Raw genomic sequence first — 12,929 nt, forward strand, 5'->3', positions numbered from 1 at the left:
TTCTAGTGCACATGGAACATTCTCTAGAATAGTCCACATATTAGGTCATAAAACAAACCTTTGCAGAGTCCAAAACATCAAAATATTACAAAGCATCTTCTCAGACCACAAGGCAATAGAACTAGAGATCAATAACAGAAAAACTAGGGAAAAGAAATCAAATACTTGGAAAATGAACAATACCCTCCTGAAAAAAGACTGGGTTATAGAAGACATCAAGGAGGGAATAAGGAAATTCATAGGAAGCAATGAGAATGAAAATACTTCCTATCAAAACCTCTGGGACACAGCAAAAGCAGTGCTCAGAGGCCAATTGATATCGATAAATGCACACATACAAAAAGAAGAAAGAGCCAAAAGCAGAGAACTGTCCCTACAACTTGAACAAATAGAAAGTGAGCAACAAAAGAATCCATCAGGCACCAGAAGAAAACAAATAATAAAAATTAGAGCTGAACTAAATGAATTAGAGAACAGAAAAACAATTGAAAGAATTAACAAAGCCAAAAGCTGGTTCTTTGAAAAAATTAACAAAATTGATAAACCATTGGCTAGACTGACTAAAGAAATACAGGAAAGGAAACAAATAACCCGAATAAGAAACGAGAAGGACCACATCACAACAGAACCAAACGAAATTAAAAGAATCATTTCAGATTATTATGAAAAATTGTACTCTAACAAATTTGAAAACCTAGAAGAAATGGATGAATTCCTGGAAAAACACTACCTACCTAAACTAACACATTCAGAAGTAGAACAACTAAATAGACCCATAACAAAAAAAGAGATTGAAACGGTAATCAAAAAACTCCCAACAAAAAAAAGCCCTGGCCCGGACGGCTTCACTGCAGAGTTCTACCAAACTTTCAGAGAAGAGTTAACACCACTACTTCTGAAGGTATTCCAAAGCATAGAAAATGAAGGAATACTACCCAACTCATTCTATGAAGCCACCATCTTCCTGATACCAAAACCAGGTAAAGACATTACAAAAAAAGAAAATCATAGACCTATATCCCTCATGAACATAGATGCAAAAATCCTCAACAAAATTCTAGCCAATAGAATCCAACAACACATCAAAAAAATAATTCACCATGATCAAGTGGGATTTATACCAGGTATGCAAGGCTGGTTTAATATCAGAAAAACCATTAATGTAATCCATCACATAAATAAAACAAAAGACAAAAACCACATGATCTTATCAATTGATGCAGAAAAGGCATTTGACGAAGTCCAACACCTATTTATGATAAAAACTCTTAACAAAATAGGAATTGAAGGAAAATTCCTCAACATAATAAAGGGCATCTATGCAAAGCCAACAGCCAATATCACTCTAAATGGAGAGAACCTGAAAGCATTTCCCTTGAGAACGGGAACCAGGCAAGGATGCCCTTTATCACCGCTCTTATTCAACATCGTGCTGGAAGTCCTAGCCAGGGCAATTAGGCTAGACAAAGAAATAAAAGGTATCCGGATTGGCAAGGAGGAAGTAAAGTTATCACTATTTGCAGATGACATGATTATATACACAGAAAACCCTAAGGAATCCTCCAGAAAACTACTGAAACTAATAGAAGAATTTGGCAGAGTCTCAGGTTATAAAATAAACATACAAAAATCACTTGGATTCCTCTACATCAACAAAAAGAACACCGAAGAGGAAATAACCAAATCAATACCATTCACAGTAGCCCCCAAGAAGATAAGATACTTAGGAATAAATCTTACCAAGGATGTAAAAGACCTATACAAAGAAAACTACAAAGCTCTACTACAAGAAAATCAAAAGGACATACTTAAGTGGAAAAACATACCTTGCTCATGGATAGGAAGACTTAACATAGTAAAAATGTCTATTCTACCAAAAGCCATCTATACATTTAACGCACTTCCGATCCAAATTCCAATGTCATATTTTAAGGGGATAGAGAAACAAATCACCAATTTCATATGGAAGGGAAAGAAGCCCCGGATAAGCAAAGCACTACTGAAAAAGAAGAAGAAAGTGGGAGGCCTCACTCTACATGATTTCAGAACCTATTATACCGCCACAGTAGTCAAAACAGCCTGGTACTGGTACAACAACAGGCACATAGACCAATGGAACAGAATTGAGAACCCAGACATAGATCCATCCACGTATGAGCAGCTGATATTTGACAAAGGACCAGTGTCAATTAATTGGGGAAAAGATAGCCTTTTTAACAAATGGTGCTGGCATAACTGGATATCCATTTGCAAAAAAATGAAACAGGACCCATACCTTACACCATGCACAAAAACTAACTCCAAGTGGATCAAAGACCTAAACATAAAGACTAAAACGATAAAGATCATGGAAGAAAAAATTGGGACAACCCTAGGAGCCCTAATACAAGGCATAAACAGAATACAAAACATTACCAAAAATGATGAAGAGAAACCCGATAACTGGGAGCTCCTAAAAATCAAACATCTATGCTCATCTAAAGACTTCACCAAAAGAGTAAAAAGACCACCTACAGACTGGGAAAGAATTTTCAGCTATGACATCTCCGACCAGCGCCTGATCTCTAAAATCTACATGATTCTGTCAAAACTCAACCACAAAAAGACAAACAACCCAATCAAAAAGTGGGCAAAGGATATGAACACACATTTCACTAAAGAAGATCTTCAGACAGCCAACAGATACATGAGAAAATGCTCTCGATCATTAGCCATTAGAGAAATGCAAATTAAAACTACGATGAGATTCCATCTCACACCAGCAAGGCTGGCATTAATCCAAAAAACACAAAATAATAAATGTTGGAGAGGCTGCGGAGAGATTGGAACTCTTATACACTGCTGGTGGGAATGTAAAATGGTACAACCACTTTGGAAATCTATCTGGCGTTACCTTAAACAGTTAGAAATAGAACTACCATACAACCCAGAAATCCCACTCCTCGGAATATACGCTAGAGATACAAGAGACTTCACACAAACAGATAAATGCACACCCATGTTTATTGCAGCTCTGTTTACAATAGCAAAAAGTTGGAAGCAACCAAGGTGTCCACCAACTGATGAATGGGTAAATAAATTGTGGTATATTCACACAATGGAATACTACGCATCGATAAAGAACAGTGAAGAATCTCTGAAACATTTCATAACATGGAGGAACCTGGAAGGCATTATGCTGAGCGAAATTAGTCAGAGGCAAAAGGACAAATATTGTATAAGACCACTATTATAAGATCTTGAGAAATAGTAAACCTGAGAAGAACACATACTTTTGTGGTTACGAGGAGGGGAGGGAGGGAGGGTGGGAGAGGGTTTTTTACTGATTAATCAGTAGATAAGAACTGCTTTAGGTGAAGGGAAAGACAACACTCAATACATGGAAGGTCAGCTCAATTGGAGTGGACCAAAAGCAAAGAAGTTTCCGGGATAAAATGAATGCTTCAAAGGTCAGCGGAGCAAGGGCGGGGGTCTGGGGACCATGGTTTGTGGGGACTTCTAAGTCAATTGGCAAAATAATTCTATTATGAAAACATTCTGCATCCCACTTTGAAATGTGGCGTCTGGAGTCTTAAATGCTAACAAGCGGCCCTCTAAGATGCATCAATTGGTCTCAACCCAACTGGAGCAAAGGAAAATGAAGAACACCAAGGCCACACGACAACTAAGAGCCCAAGAGACAGAAAGGGCCACATGAACCAGAGACCTACATTATCCTGAGACCAGAAGAACTAGTTGGTGCCTGGCCACAATAGATGACTGCCCTGGCAGGGAGCACAGCAGAGGACCCCTGAGGGAGCAGGAGATCAGTGGGATACAGACCCCAAATTCTCATGAAAAGACCATACTTAATGGTCTGACTGAGACTAGAGGAATCCCGGCGGCCATGGTCCCCAGACCTTCTGTTGGCACAGGACAGGAACCATCCCCGAAGACAACTCATCAGACATGAAAGGGACTGGTCAGCAGGTGGGAGAGAGACGCTGATGAAGAGTGAGCTAATTATATCAGGTGGACACTTGAGATTGTGTTGGCAACTCTTGTCTGGAGGGGGGATGGGAGGATAGAGAGAGAGGGAAGCTGGCAAAATTGTCATGAAAGGAGAGACTGAAAGGGCTGACTCAAGAGGGGGAGAGCAAGTGGGAGTAGGGAGTGAGATGTATGTAAACTTATATGTGACAGACTGATTGGATTTGTAAACGTTAACTTGAAGCTTAATAAAAGTTAATTAAAAAAAAACCAACAATGATATCCATTCAAACAGCAAAAATATAACTATGCTAAAACCAAGTGTTAGCAAGGATGTGAATAAAAGAGCATTTACACCCAGAAAAAAAAAAAGAAAATGGGCCTGCAATTGTCTCATGACTCTAACCAAGATGTGGTAAAACCCAATTAACCAGGTCTTAGTCAAATTTCATTTTTATTCACTCACTGAGATCTTTGCTCCATTTCTGCTCTTTATAAATCTCTAAGCATAGCTTTGTACTTTAAGATAAGAAGGAGAGGCAAACATGCAGTTGTTGCAGAAAGTTAACTCAATTGTTCCCCAGGATGTTAACAAATAGACTCACTAAAAGTAAAAAGAATGTTATGTAAGATTATATTTTAACTACCTTCTTGTAACTTTTGCTATGTACCCCTTCCCCCCCCCCACCTTTTTTTTGTGCTTGTCATCACGCAGCCTTTGTTCATTTCACCCCACAAAAACCCCACTATCCTTTTCCATGGTGGAATGCTGTGACATCCTGCTTGAATGTCTTCCATTTCAAGAAATGTTTTTATCCTTCAATAAGACTCGTTTTTATTTCGAGCAAAGTTGAAGTCTAGTGTTTCACTATGACAGAATACAGAGTGAAAAGAGCACCTGGACACACTAACATTTAACTGATAAAAGAGGAAGAAGAACATGAAAAGAAGATTGAGAAGGAATCTCAATTTTTTAGCAAGAATGGTGGAAAGAGAACCAGGAGAATGTGGCAGGTGGAAACCAAGGGTGATGATTATTTCCCTGATAGAGTGGTCAGTTAGCAGTCTCAAATGTTGGTAGAGGTCAAATAAGGTAAGGACCAAGAACTCTCTCCACTGAATTTAACAATGGAGTGGCAATTTCAGAGGCCTGGTTGGGGTGGAAGACTGTGCTGGGTTAAGGAAAGAGTTGGAGGTGGAGTAGCAGAATCTGTAACACTATACAATACAAAGATTGAATAGTTACAAAGACAAGAGAGGTTGAAGGATAAGTCTTTTCTTTCTAAAAGACAGGAAGAAGAAGCCAGGAGAGAGAAAAAGAAAGGGAGAGGGGAGGAAGACAGACATTATATAATGATAAAAAAGTCAGTTCACCAAGAAGACGAAGCATTCCTAAGTGTGTATGCACCAAACAACAGGCCTTCAAAATACATTAAGCAAAAACTGATAGAACTGAAAGAAGAAATAGACAAATCTACAATTATAATTGGAGATTAAAACACATCTCTCTCAATTATCAATAGAACTACTAAACAGAAAACCAGCAAGGATATAGAAGAACTTAACACCATCAACCAACACAATTTAAATGACATTTTTAGAACACTTCAACCAACAACTACAGAATACACATTCTTTGCAAGGACTCATGGAACATTCACCAAGACAGACCATATCGTGATGTAAACAAAACTCAACAAATTTAAAAGAACTGAAACCAAACTGTTCTCTCATCACAGTGAAGTCAAACTAGAAATCGTAACAGGAAAATCTCCAAATACTTGAAAATTGAACTAAACAATCCATGGATCAAAAAGGAAAGCTCAAGGGAAATAAACAAATACACTGAACTCAATAAAAATGAAAATACGTTAGATATATGGTTTGATTCAAGGTAAAATTTTCTCATCTAAGTCACAGCATGTGACCAGTAATCTGTTTTAGGAAGTTAACCTTAACAGTGTTTGCAGTCACTTTTACCATAGGATGCACCATAGGTTCCTCTGAGATAATACATTGCATACAAAAGGCCTAACTACATGCTTATCACTCAGACCTCATCATGGCTATCATCTTGATAACATCTTCCCACTTGAAAAGTTGCATCTTCCTTTTCCTTTTTTTCAGTCCGAGAGAAGGGTTTACGATTAACATTTTAAGTTGGAAAACTGTTTTGTATTACCTAAATCTAAGGTTATATTTTTCTATTAATTCTCTATGATATCTTCATTTCAGATAATATTCAACAGGAAATAAATCTAACAAACCCATTGCCATCAAGTCAATTCTGACTCATAGGGACCCTATAGGACAGAGCAGAGCTGCCCTATAGGGTTTCCAAGGTTGTAAACTTTACAGAAGCAGACTGCCACATCTTTCTCCCGAGAAGTGGCTGGTGAGTTTGAACAGTCGACCTTGTGGTTAGCAGCTGAGCACTTAACCACTGCACCTTCAGGCCTCCCTTACAACTTGAAATACTAGTTATAAATAGCAGATTAGAACAATCAAATAAAATTTGACACCTAAAGACTAGCACTTATTGCATGATGAATGATATAAAAAGGGAAGGAATTTGTATGTATAAATTATGTCAACACTTATAACTCAATATTGAAAGATTTCATGAATAGTAATGCATTTATGGAAACCCTGGTAGTGTGGTGGTTAAGAGCTACAGCTACTAACCAAAGGTTGGCAGTTTGAATCCACCAGGGGCTCCTTGGAAACCCTATGGGGCAGTTCTCTGTCTCACAGGGTCGCTATGAGTCAGAATCGACTCAACAGCAACAGTTTGGTTTTTTTTTAATGCATTTATATTTTTCTTGTTTAAATCAACACAGCCTTAATTTTTAAAATATTGCGTATAATGAATATTCAATAAAGCCTTACCAGAGCCATAATGTCTGATATCACGAGAACAACAAGAAAAAAACTAAAAAAAAATTAAAAAGAAAAGAATGAGAGACAATACAACATACGTATTTCTCAAGCACATTAAAATCCAATGAGAATAATCAAATAACACAACATTTTGATATTTTTGCTTCCAAAAATACTACTTTTAACAGCTATTTTCAAATCATCATGGGTGACTGTCTCATATTTATGAACTGAATTTCAACAATGCTATTGAAAACTTCGAATACTTATTTCTGTAATATAATAGGGATATGATTTTTCATGTTATTAAGAAACAAGTAATTTTAAAATCACAGGTTTATTATAGAAATATAACTCAATATTCCACATATGCAGATGTATACTACAAGCTGGACTGATCATGTATTTCTAAAGTTATTATATCATTCAATCAAGTCTAGTAGAACAGATATACAATAAAGTATATTAATCTGGCTAAGAGTTGGAAGGAAACCCTGGTGGCATAATGGTTAAGTGCTACGGCTGCTAACCAAAGGGTCGGCAGTTCGAATCCGCCAGGCGCTCCTCGGAAACTCTATGGGGCAGTTCTACTCTGTCCTATAGAGTCGCTATGAGTCGGAATCGACTCGACAGCACTGGGTTTTGGGTAAGAGTTGGAAGAGACCACAGTGCCATTCAGTACAACCTTCTACCCGAAGTGTGCATTCCCACTTTAACAACCCCAGTAAAGGCATTGTCTAGCACTTCCCATGACAGAACCCACTCCATTTTAAACAGCTCTCATTGCTACAAAGTATTTTTCTTCTTAGGGAAAAAAAATCAGTACAAGAAAATTGTACCCCATGGACTCAGTTCTTCTGGAACAACAGAAAAAGAATAAATATGGTTTAAACATAATAGTCCTTTAAATATTAAATATTTTTTAAAGGTTGATTTTTGAAAAATGTCATTTTAGTTTTTCTAAAGAAAACGATTTCATTGCACAACATAGATGATGCTCCAGAGAGGCAGCATAACTCCCATCTCTGCCTCTGTCACATGTGGCCTTTTCTCTGCAACTGTGTTTCTCAGATATCCTTCTGCCTTTCTAAGGACACCTGCCACTGGATTTTGGATCCACCTTAAATCCAGGATGATCTCAATTCCAGATCCTTAATTATGGCCGAAAAGACCTTTTTCCCCCCGAATAAGGTCATATTCACAGGTTCCAGGGGTTAGAACATAGGCATATCTTTTGGGAGGCAATAATTCAGCCTGCTACAAATTCCTTTGCTCATTTTTTAATTGGGTTATCATTTTGTTAACTTATAAGAGCTCTTTATATATTCTAGATACAAGTCCTGTATCAGATATATGAAAAACAAACAAACAAAACCCATTGCTGTCAAGTTGATTTTAGCTCATAGCGATCCTATAGGACAGAGTAGAATTGCCCCATGGGATTTCCAAGGAGCAACCTTTTGGTTAGCAGCCAAGCTCTTAACCATTGCAACACCAGGACTCCATCAGATAGATGATTTGCAAATATTTTCTACCAGTACGTAGCTTTTCACTTTCTTGATGGTACTGTTTTTACCCCAAAAGTTTTCTAATTCTGATAAAGTCTAATTTATCAAAGTTTTTCTTTTGTCATTTGTGCTTTTGGAGTCATATCTAAAAAGGCTTTACCTAAGCCAAAATCACAAAGATTTACTTTTTTTTTCCCCCAAAAGTTTCATAGCTTTAGCTCTTACATTTTGGTCTATGCTCCGTTTTGAGTTAATTTTTGCATATCAAAAGGAAGGGTTCTGTGTCAAGGGTCCCAATGACCACCCCTGGGTTTGGCGATACACTAGAAGGACCCACAGGACTCAGTTTATAGTCATACTCACAGTTATAGTTTATTACAATGAAAAGATAAAATCATAATCAGCAAAGGGGAAAGGAGCAGGGAGCAGAGTCCCGTTGTCGTTACGTCCCGTCCAGTCAGTTCCGACTCATAGTGAACCCACATACAACAGAAGGAAACACTGCCCGGTCCTGTGCCATCCTCATAAGTGTTGTTATGTTTGAGCCCATAATTGCAGCCACTGTGTCAATCCATCTTGTTGAGGATCTTCCTCTTTTTCACTGACCCTCCACTTTACCAAGCATGATGTCCTCCTGGGACTGGTCTCTCCTGATAATACGTCCAAAGTACCTGAGATGAAGTCTTGCCACCCCACATCCAAGGAGCACTCTGGCTATACCTCCTCCAAGACAGATTTATTCATTCTTCTGGCAGTCCATGGTATATTCAATATTCATTGTCAACAGCATAATTCAGGGGCATCAATTCTTTTTTGGTCTTCCTTATTCATTGTCCAGCTTTCACATACTTGAGAGGTGAATGAATATATCATGACTTGGGTCGGGTGCACCTCAGTCCTCAAAATGACATCTTTGTTTTTTAACACTTTAAAGAGATCTCTTGCAGCAGATTTGCCCAGTGCAATGCATCATTTGATTTCTTGACTGCTGCTTCCATGGGCATTGATTGTGGGTCCAAGTAAAATGAAATCCTTGAAAATGTGAATATATTCTCCATTTACCATGACGTTCCTTATTGGTCCAGTTGTGATGATTTTTTGTTTTCTTCATGTTGAGGTGTAATCCATACTGAAGGCTGTACTGTTCGATCTTCATCAGTAAGTGTTTCAAGTACTCTTCACTTTCTGAAAGCAAGGTTGTGTCATCTGCATATCACAGGTTGTTAATGAATCTTCCACCAATCCTAATACCACGTTCTTCTTCATATAGTCCAGCTTCTCAGATTATTTCCTCAGCATACAGATTGAATAAGTATGGTAAAAACATACAACCCTGATGCACACCGTTCTTGAGTTTAAACCATGCAGTATTCTCTTGTTGTGTTCAAATGACTGCCTCTTGGTCTGTGTACAAGTTCCGTGTCAGCACAAAGAAGGGTTCTGGAATTCCCATTCTTTGCAATGTTATCCATAATTTGTTATGATTCACACAGTTGAATGCCTTTGCATAGTCAATAATACACAGGTAAACATCCTTCTGGTATTCTCTGCTTTCAGCCAGGATCTATCTAACATAAGCAATGATACCCCTCATACCACTTCCTCTTATGAATCCAGCTTGAACTTCTGGCAGTTCCTTTTAATCTTTTTTTTTTTTTTGTACTTCAGATGAAGGTTTACAGAACAAACTAGCTTCTCATTAAACAGTTAGCAAACATATTATTTTATGACATTGGTTAACAACCCCACTACATGTCAACACTCTCCCTTCTCTACCTTGGGTTTCCCTGGCAGTTCCCTTTTGATGTACTGCTGCAACCATTTTTTAATTATCTTCAGCAAAATTTTACTTGCCTTTGATATTAATGATATTGTTCAATAATTTCCATGTTCAGTTGAATCACCTTTCTTTGGAATGAGCACAAATATGGATCTCTTTTGGTCTGTTGGCCAGGTAGTTGTCTTCCAAACTTCTTGGCATAAAGTGAGCACTTGCAGCAGTACTACATCCGTTCGTTGAAATATCTCAACTGGTATTCCGTCAATTCCTGAGCCTTGTTTTTTGCCAAGGCCTTCAGTGTACCTTGGACTTCTTAAGTACCATTGGTTCTTGATCATATGCTACCTATTGAAATGTCTGAATATCGACCAATTCTTTTTGGTACAGTGACTCTGTGTATTCCTTCCATTATCTTGTGATGCTTCCTGCATCTTTTAATATTTTACCCATGTTATTGTTGTTAGGTGCCATCAAGTCGGTTCCAACCCACAGCAACCCTATGTACAACAGAACGAAACAACTGCCTGGTCCTGTGCCATACTCATGATCTTTGTTATGCTGGAGCCCACAGTTGCAGCCACTGTGTCAATCCGTCTCACTGAGGGTCTTCCTCTTTTTTGCTGACCTTCTACTTTACCAAGCATGATGTCCTTCTCCAAGGTCTGATCCCTCCTGATAACATGACCAAAGTATGTGAGACGAAGTCTTGCCATCCTTGCTTCTAAAGAGCATTCTGGCTGTTCTTCATCCAAGACAGAATTGTTCATTCTTTTGGCAGTCCGTGGTATAGTCAATATTCTTCGCCAATACCATAATTCAAAGGCATCAATTCTTCTTTGGTCTTCCTTATTCGTTGTCCAGCTTTCACATGCATATGAGGTGATTCAAAACACCATGGCATGGGTCAGGTGCACCTTAGTCTTAAAGGTGACATCTTTTTTTTTTTTTAACACTTTAAAGAGGTCTTTTGCAGCAGATTTGCCCAATGTAATGTGTCTTTTAATTTCTTGACTACTGCTTCCATGGGTGTTGATTGTGGACCCAGGTAAAATGAAATCCTTGACAACATCAATCTCTTCTCCATTTATCATGATATTGCTTATTGGACAGTTGTGAGGATTTTTGTTTTCTTTATGTTTAGGTGCAATCCATACTGAAGGCTGTGGTCTTTGATCTTCATCAGTAAGTGCTGCAAGTCCTCTTGACTTGCAGCAAGCAAGGTTGTATCATCTGCATAATACAGGTTGTTAATGTATCTTCCTCCAATCTTGATGCCCCGTTGTTCTTCATATGGTCCAGCTTCTCAGATTATTTGCTCAGCATACAGATTGAATAGGTATGGTGAAAGGATAAAACCTTGATGCACACCTTTCCTGACTTTAAGCCACGCAGTATCCCTGTGTTCTGTTTGAACGGCTGCCTCTTGATCTGTGTACAGATTCCTCATGAGCATAATTAATTGTTCTGGAATTCCCATTCTCCTCAATGTTATCTGTAATTTGTTATGATCCACATAGTCAAATGCCTTTGCATAGTCAATAAAACACACGTATACATCTTTCTGGTATTCTCCGCTTTCAGGCAGGATCCATTTGACACCAGCAATGATATCCCTTGTTCCATGTCCTCTTGTGGATCTGTACGGAATTTCTGGTGGTTTTCTGTCCAGGTACTGCTGTAAACACTTTTGAATGATCTTTAGCAAAATTTTACTTGCACGATATTGTTCAATAATTTCCACATTCAGTTGGGTCACCTTTCTTGATAATACACATAAATATAGATCTCTTCCAGTCGGATGGCTAGGGAGCTGTCTTCCAAACTTCTTGGCACAGACGAGTGAGCACCTCCAGCACTGCATCCATTTGTTGAAACACCTCAATTGGTATTTCGTCAATTCCTGGAGCCTTGTTTTTTGCCAATGTCTTCAGTGCAGCTTGGACGTCTTCCTTTAGCACCATCATTCCCAATCATAAGGTACTTCCTGAAATGGTTGAACATCGATCAATTCTTTTTTGCATAGTGACTCTGTGTATTCTTTCCACCTTCTTTTGAGGCTTCCTGCATCATTCCATATTGTCCCCATACAATACTTCAACATTGCAACTTGAAGCTTGAATCTTTTCTTCAGTTCTTTCAGCTTAAGAAATGCCAAGCGTTTTATTCCCTTTTGGTTTTCTATCTCCAGGTCTTTGGACATGTCATTATAATACTTTGTCTTCTCAAGCAGCGCTTTGAAATCTAGTAACAAGCCACCACAGTAAGACAAACTGACAGACGTATCAGAATTCAGAGGAAACCATTATTGTAAGCTTCCAAGATTCCTCTCCCAGTGGAGCCACACAGGACACACTGAACTCCTCCAGCAAGGAGTTGTGACAACATGTGTGAAATGTTGTTTATCAAGGAGGCTCACTGGAGAGTCAGTGCCCAGGGTTTTTATCAAGGGCTGGTCACACGAACACTCTCTGTCTAGCATGCAAAAAAAAAAAAAAAAAATTCCAGACTCCCAGAAGAAAGCAGGAGTTTAGCATAAACAATATTGTTCGCACAAACAGTTTAGATACAATGAACCACTTGTATCAGGGGATGGTGGGAGCCCTCCCAAAATCCAAGTTCCTAAATGCCAGCCAATGGCCAAACTTGCAAGCTGACCTTTCTAAGAACAGTAGTCTCAGGCTTGATATGTTAACTCTTTTCTACACAGAGACTAACTGCATTCTTTTGCATGTGAATATTCAGATGTTTCAATATATTTTTGAGAAATAAGCCAAAAGAAAACAAACTGCTAT

General features: G+C 38.4%; 1 protein-coding gene across 1 annotated transcript in view; it reads right to left on the reverse strand.

Annotated features, from left to right (window-relative positions):
* The window catches only part of LOC126085124 (GPI ethanolamine phosphate transferase 1-like), a 99,798-nt gene that overhangs the window by 9,988 nt on the left and 76,881 nt on the right, over positions 1-12,929 (reverse strand). The window contains exon 27 of the mRNA XM_049900147.1: positions 6,859-6,901. Within this exon, the coding sequence (XP_049756104.1) occupies positions 6,859-6,901 (43 nt within the window). The remainder of the gene's footprint in view (positions 1-6,858; positions 6,902-12,929) is intronic.

This window comes from Elephas maximus, chromosome 11 (genome assembly GCF_024166365.1).
Source record: "Elephas maximus indicus isolate mEleMax1 chromosome 11, mEleMax1 primary haplotype, whole genome shotgun sequence".
NCBI lineage: Eukaryota > Metazoa > Chordata > Mammalia > Proboscidea > Elephantidae > Elephas > Elephas maximus.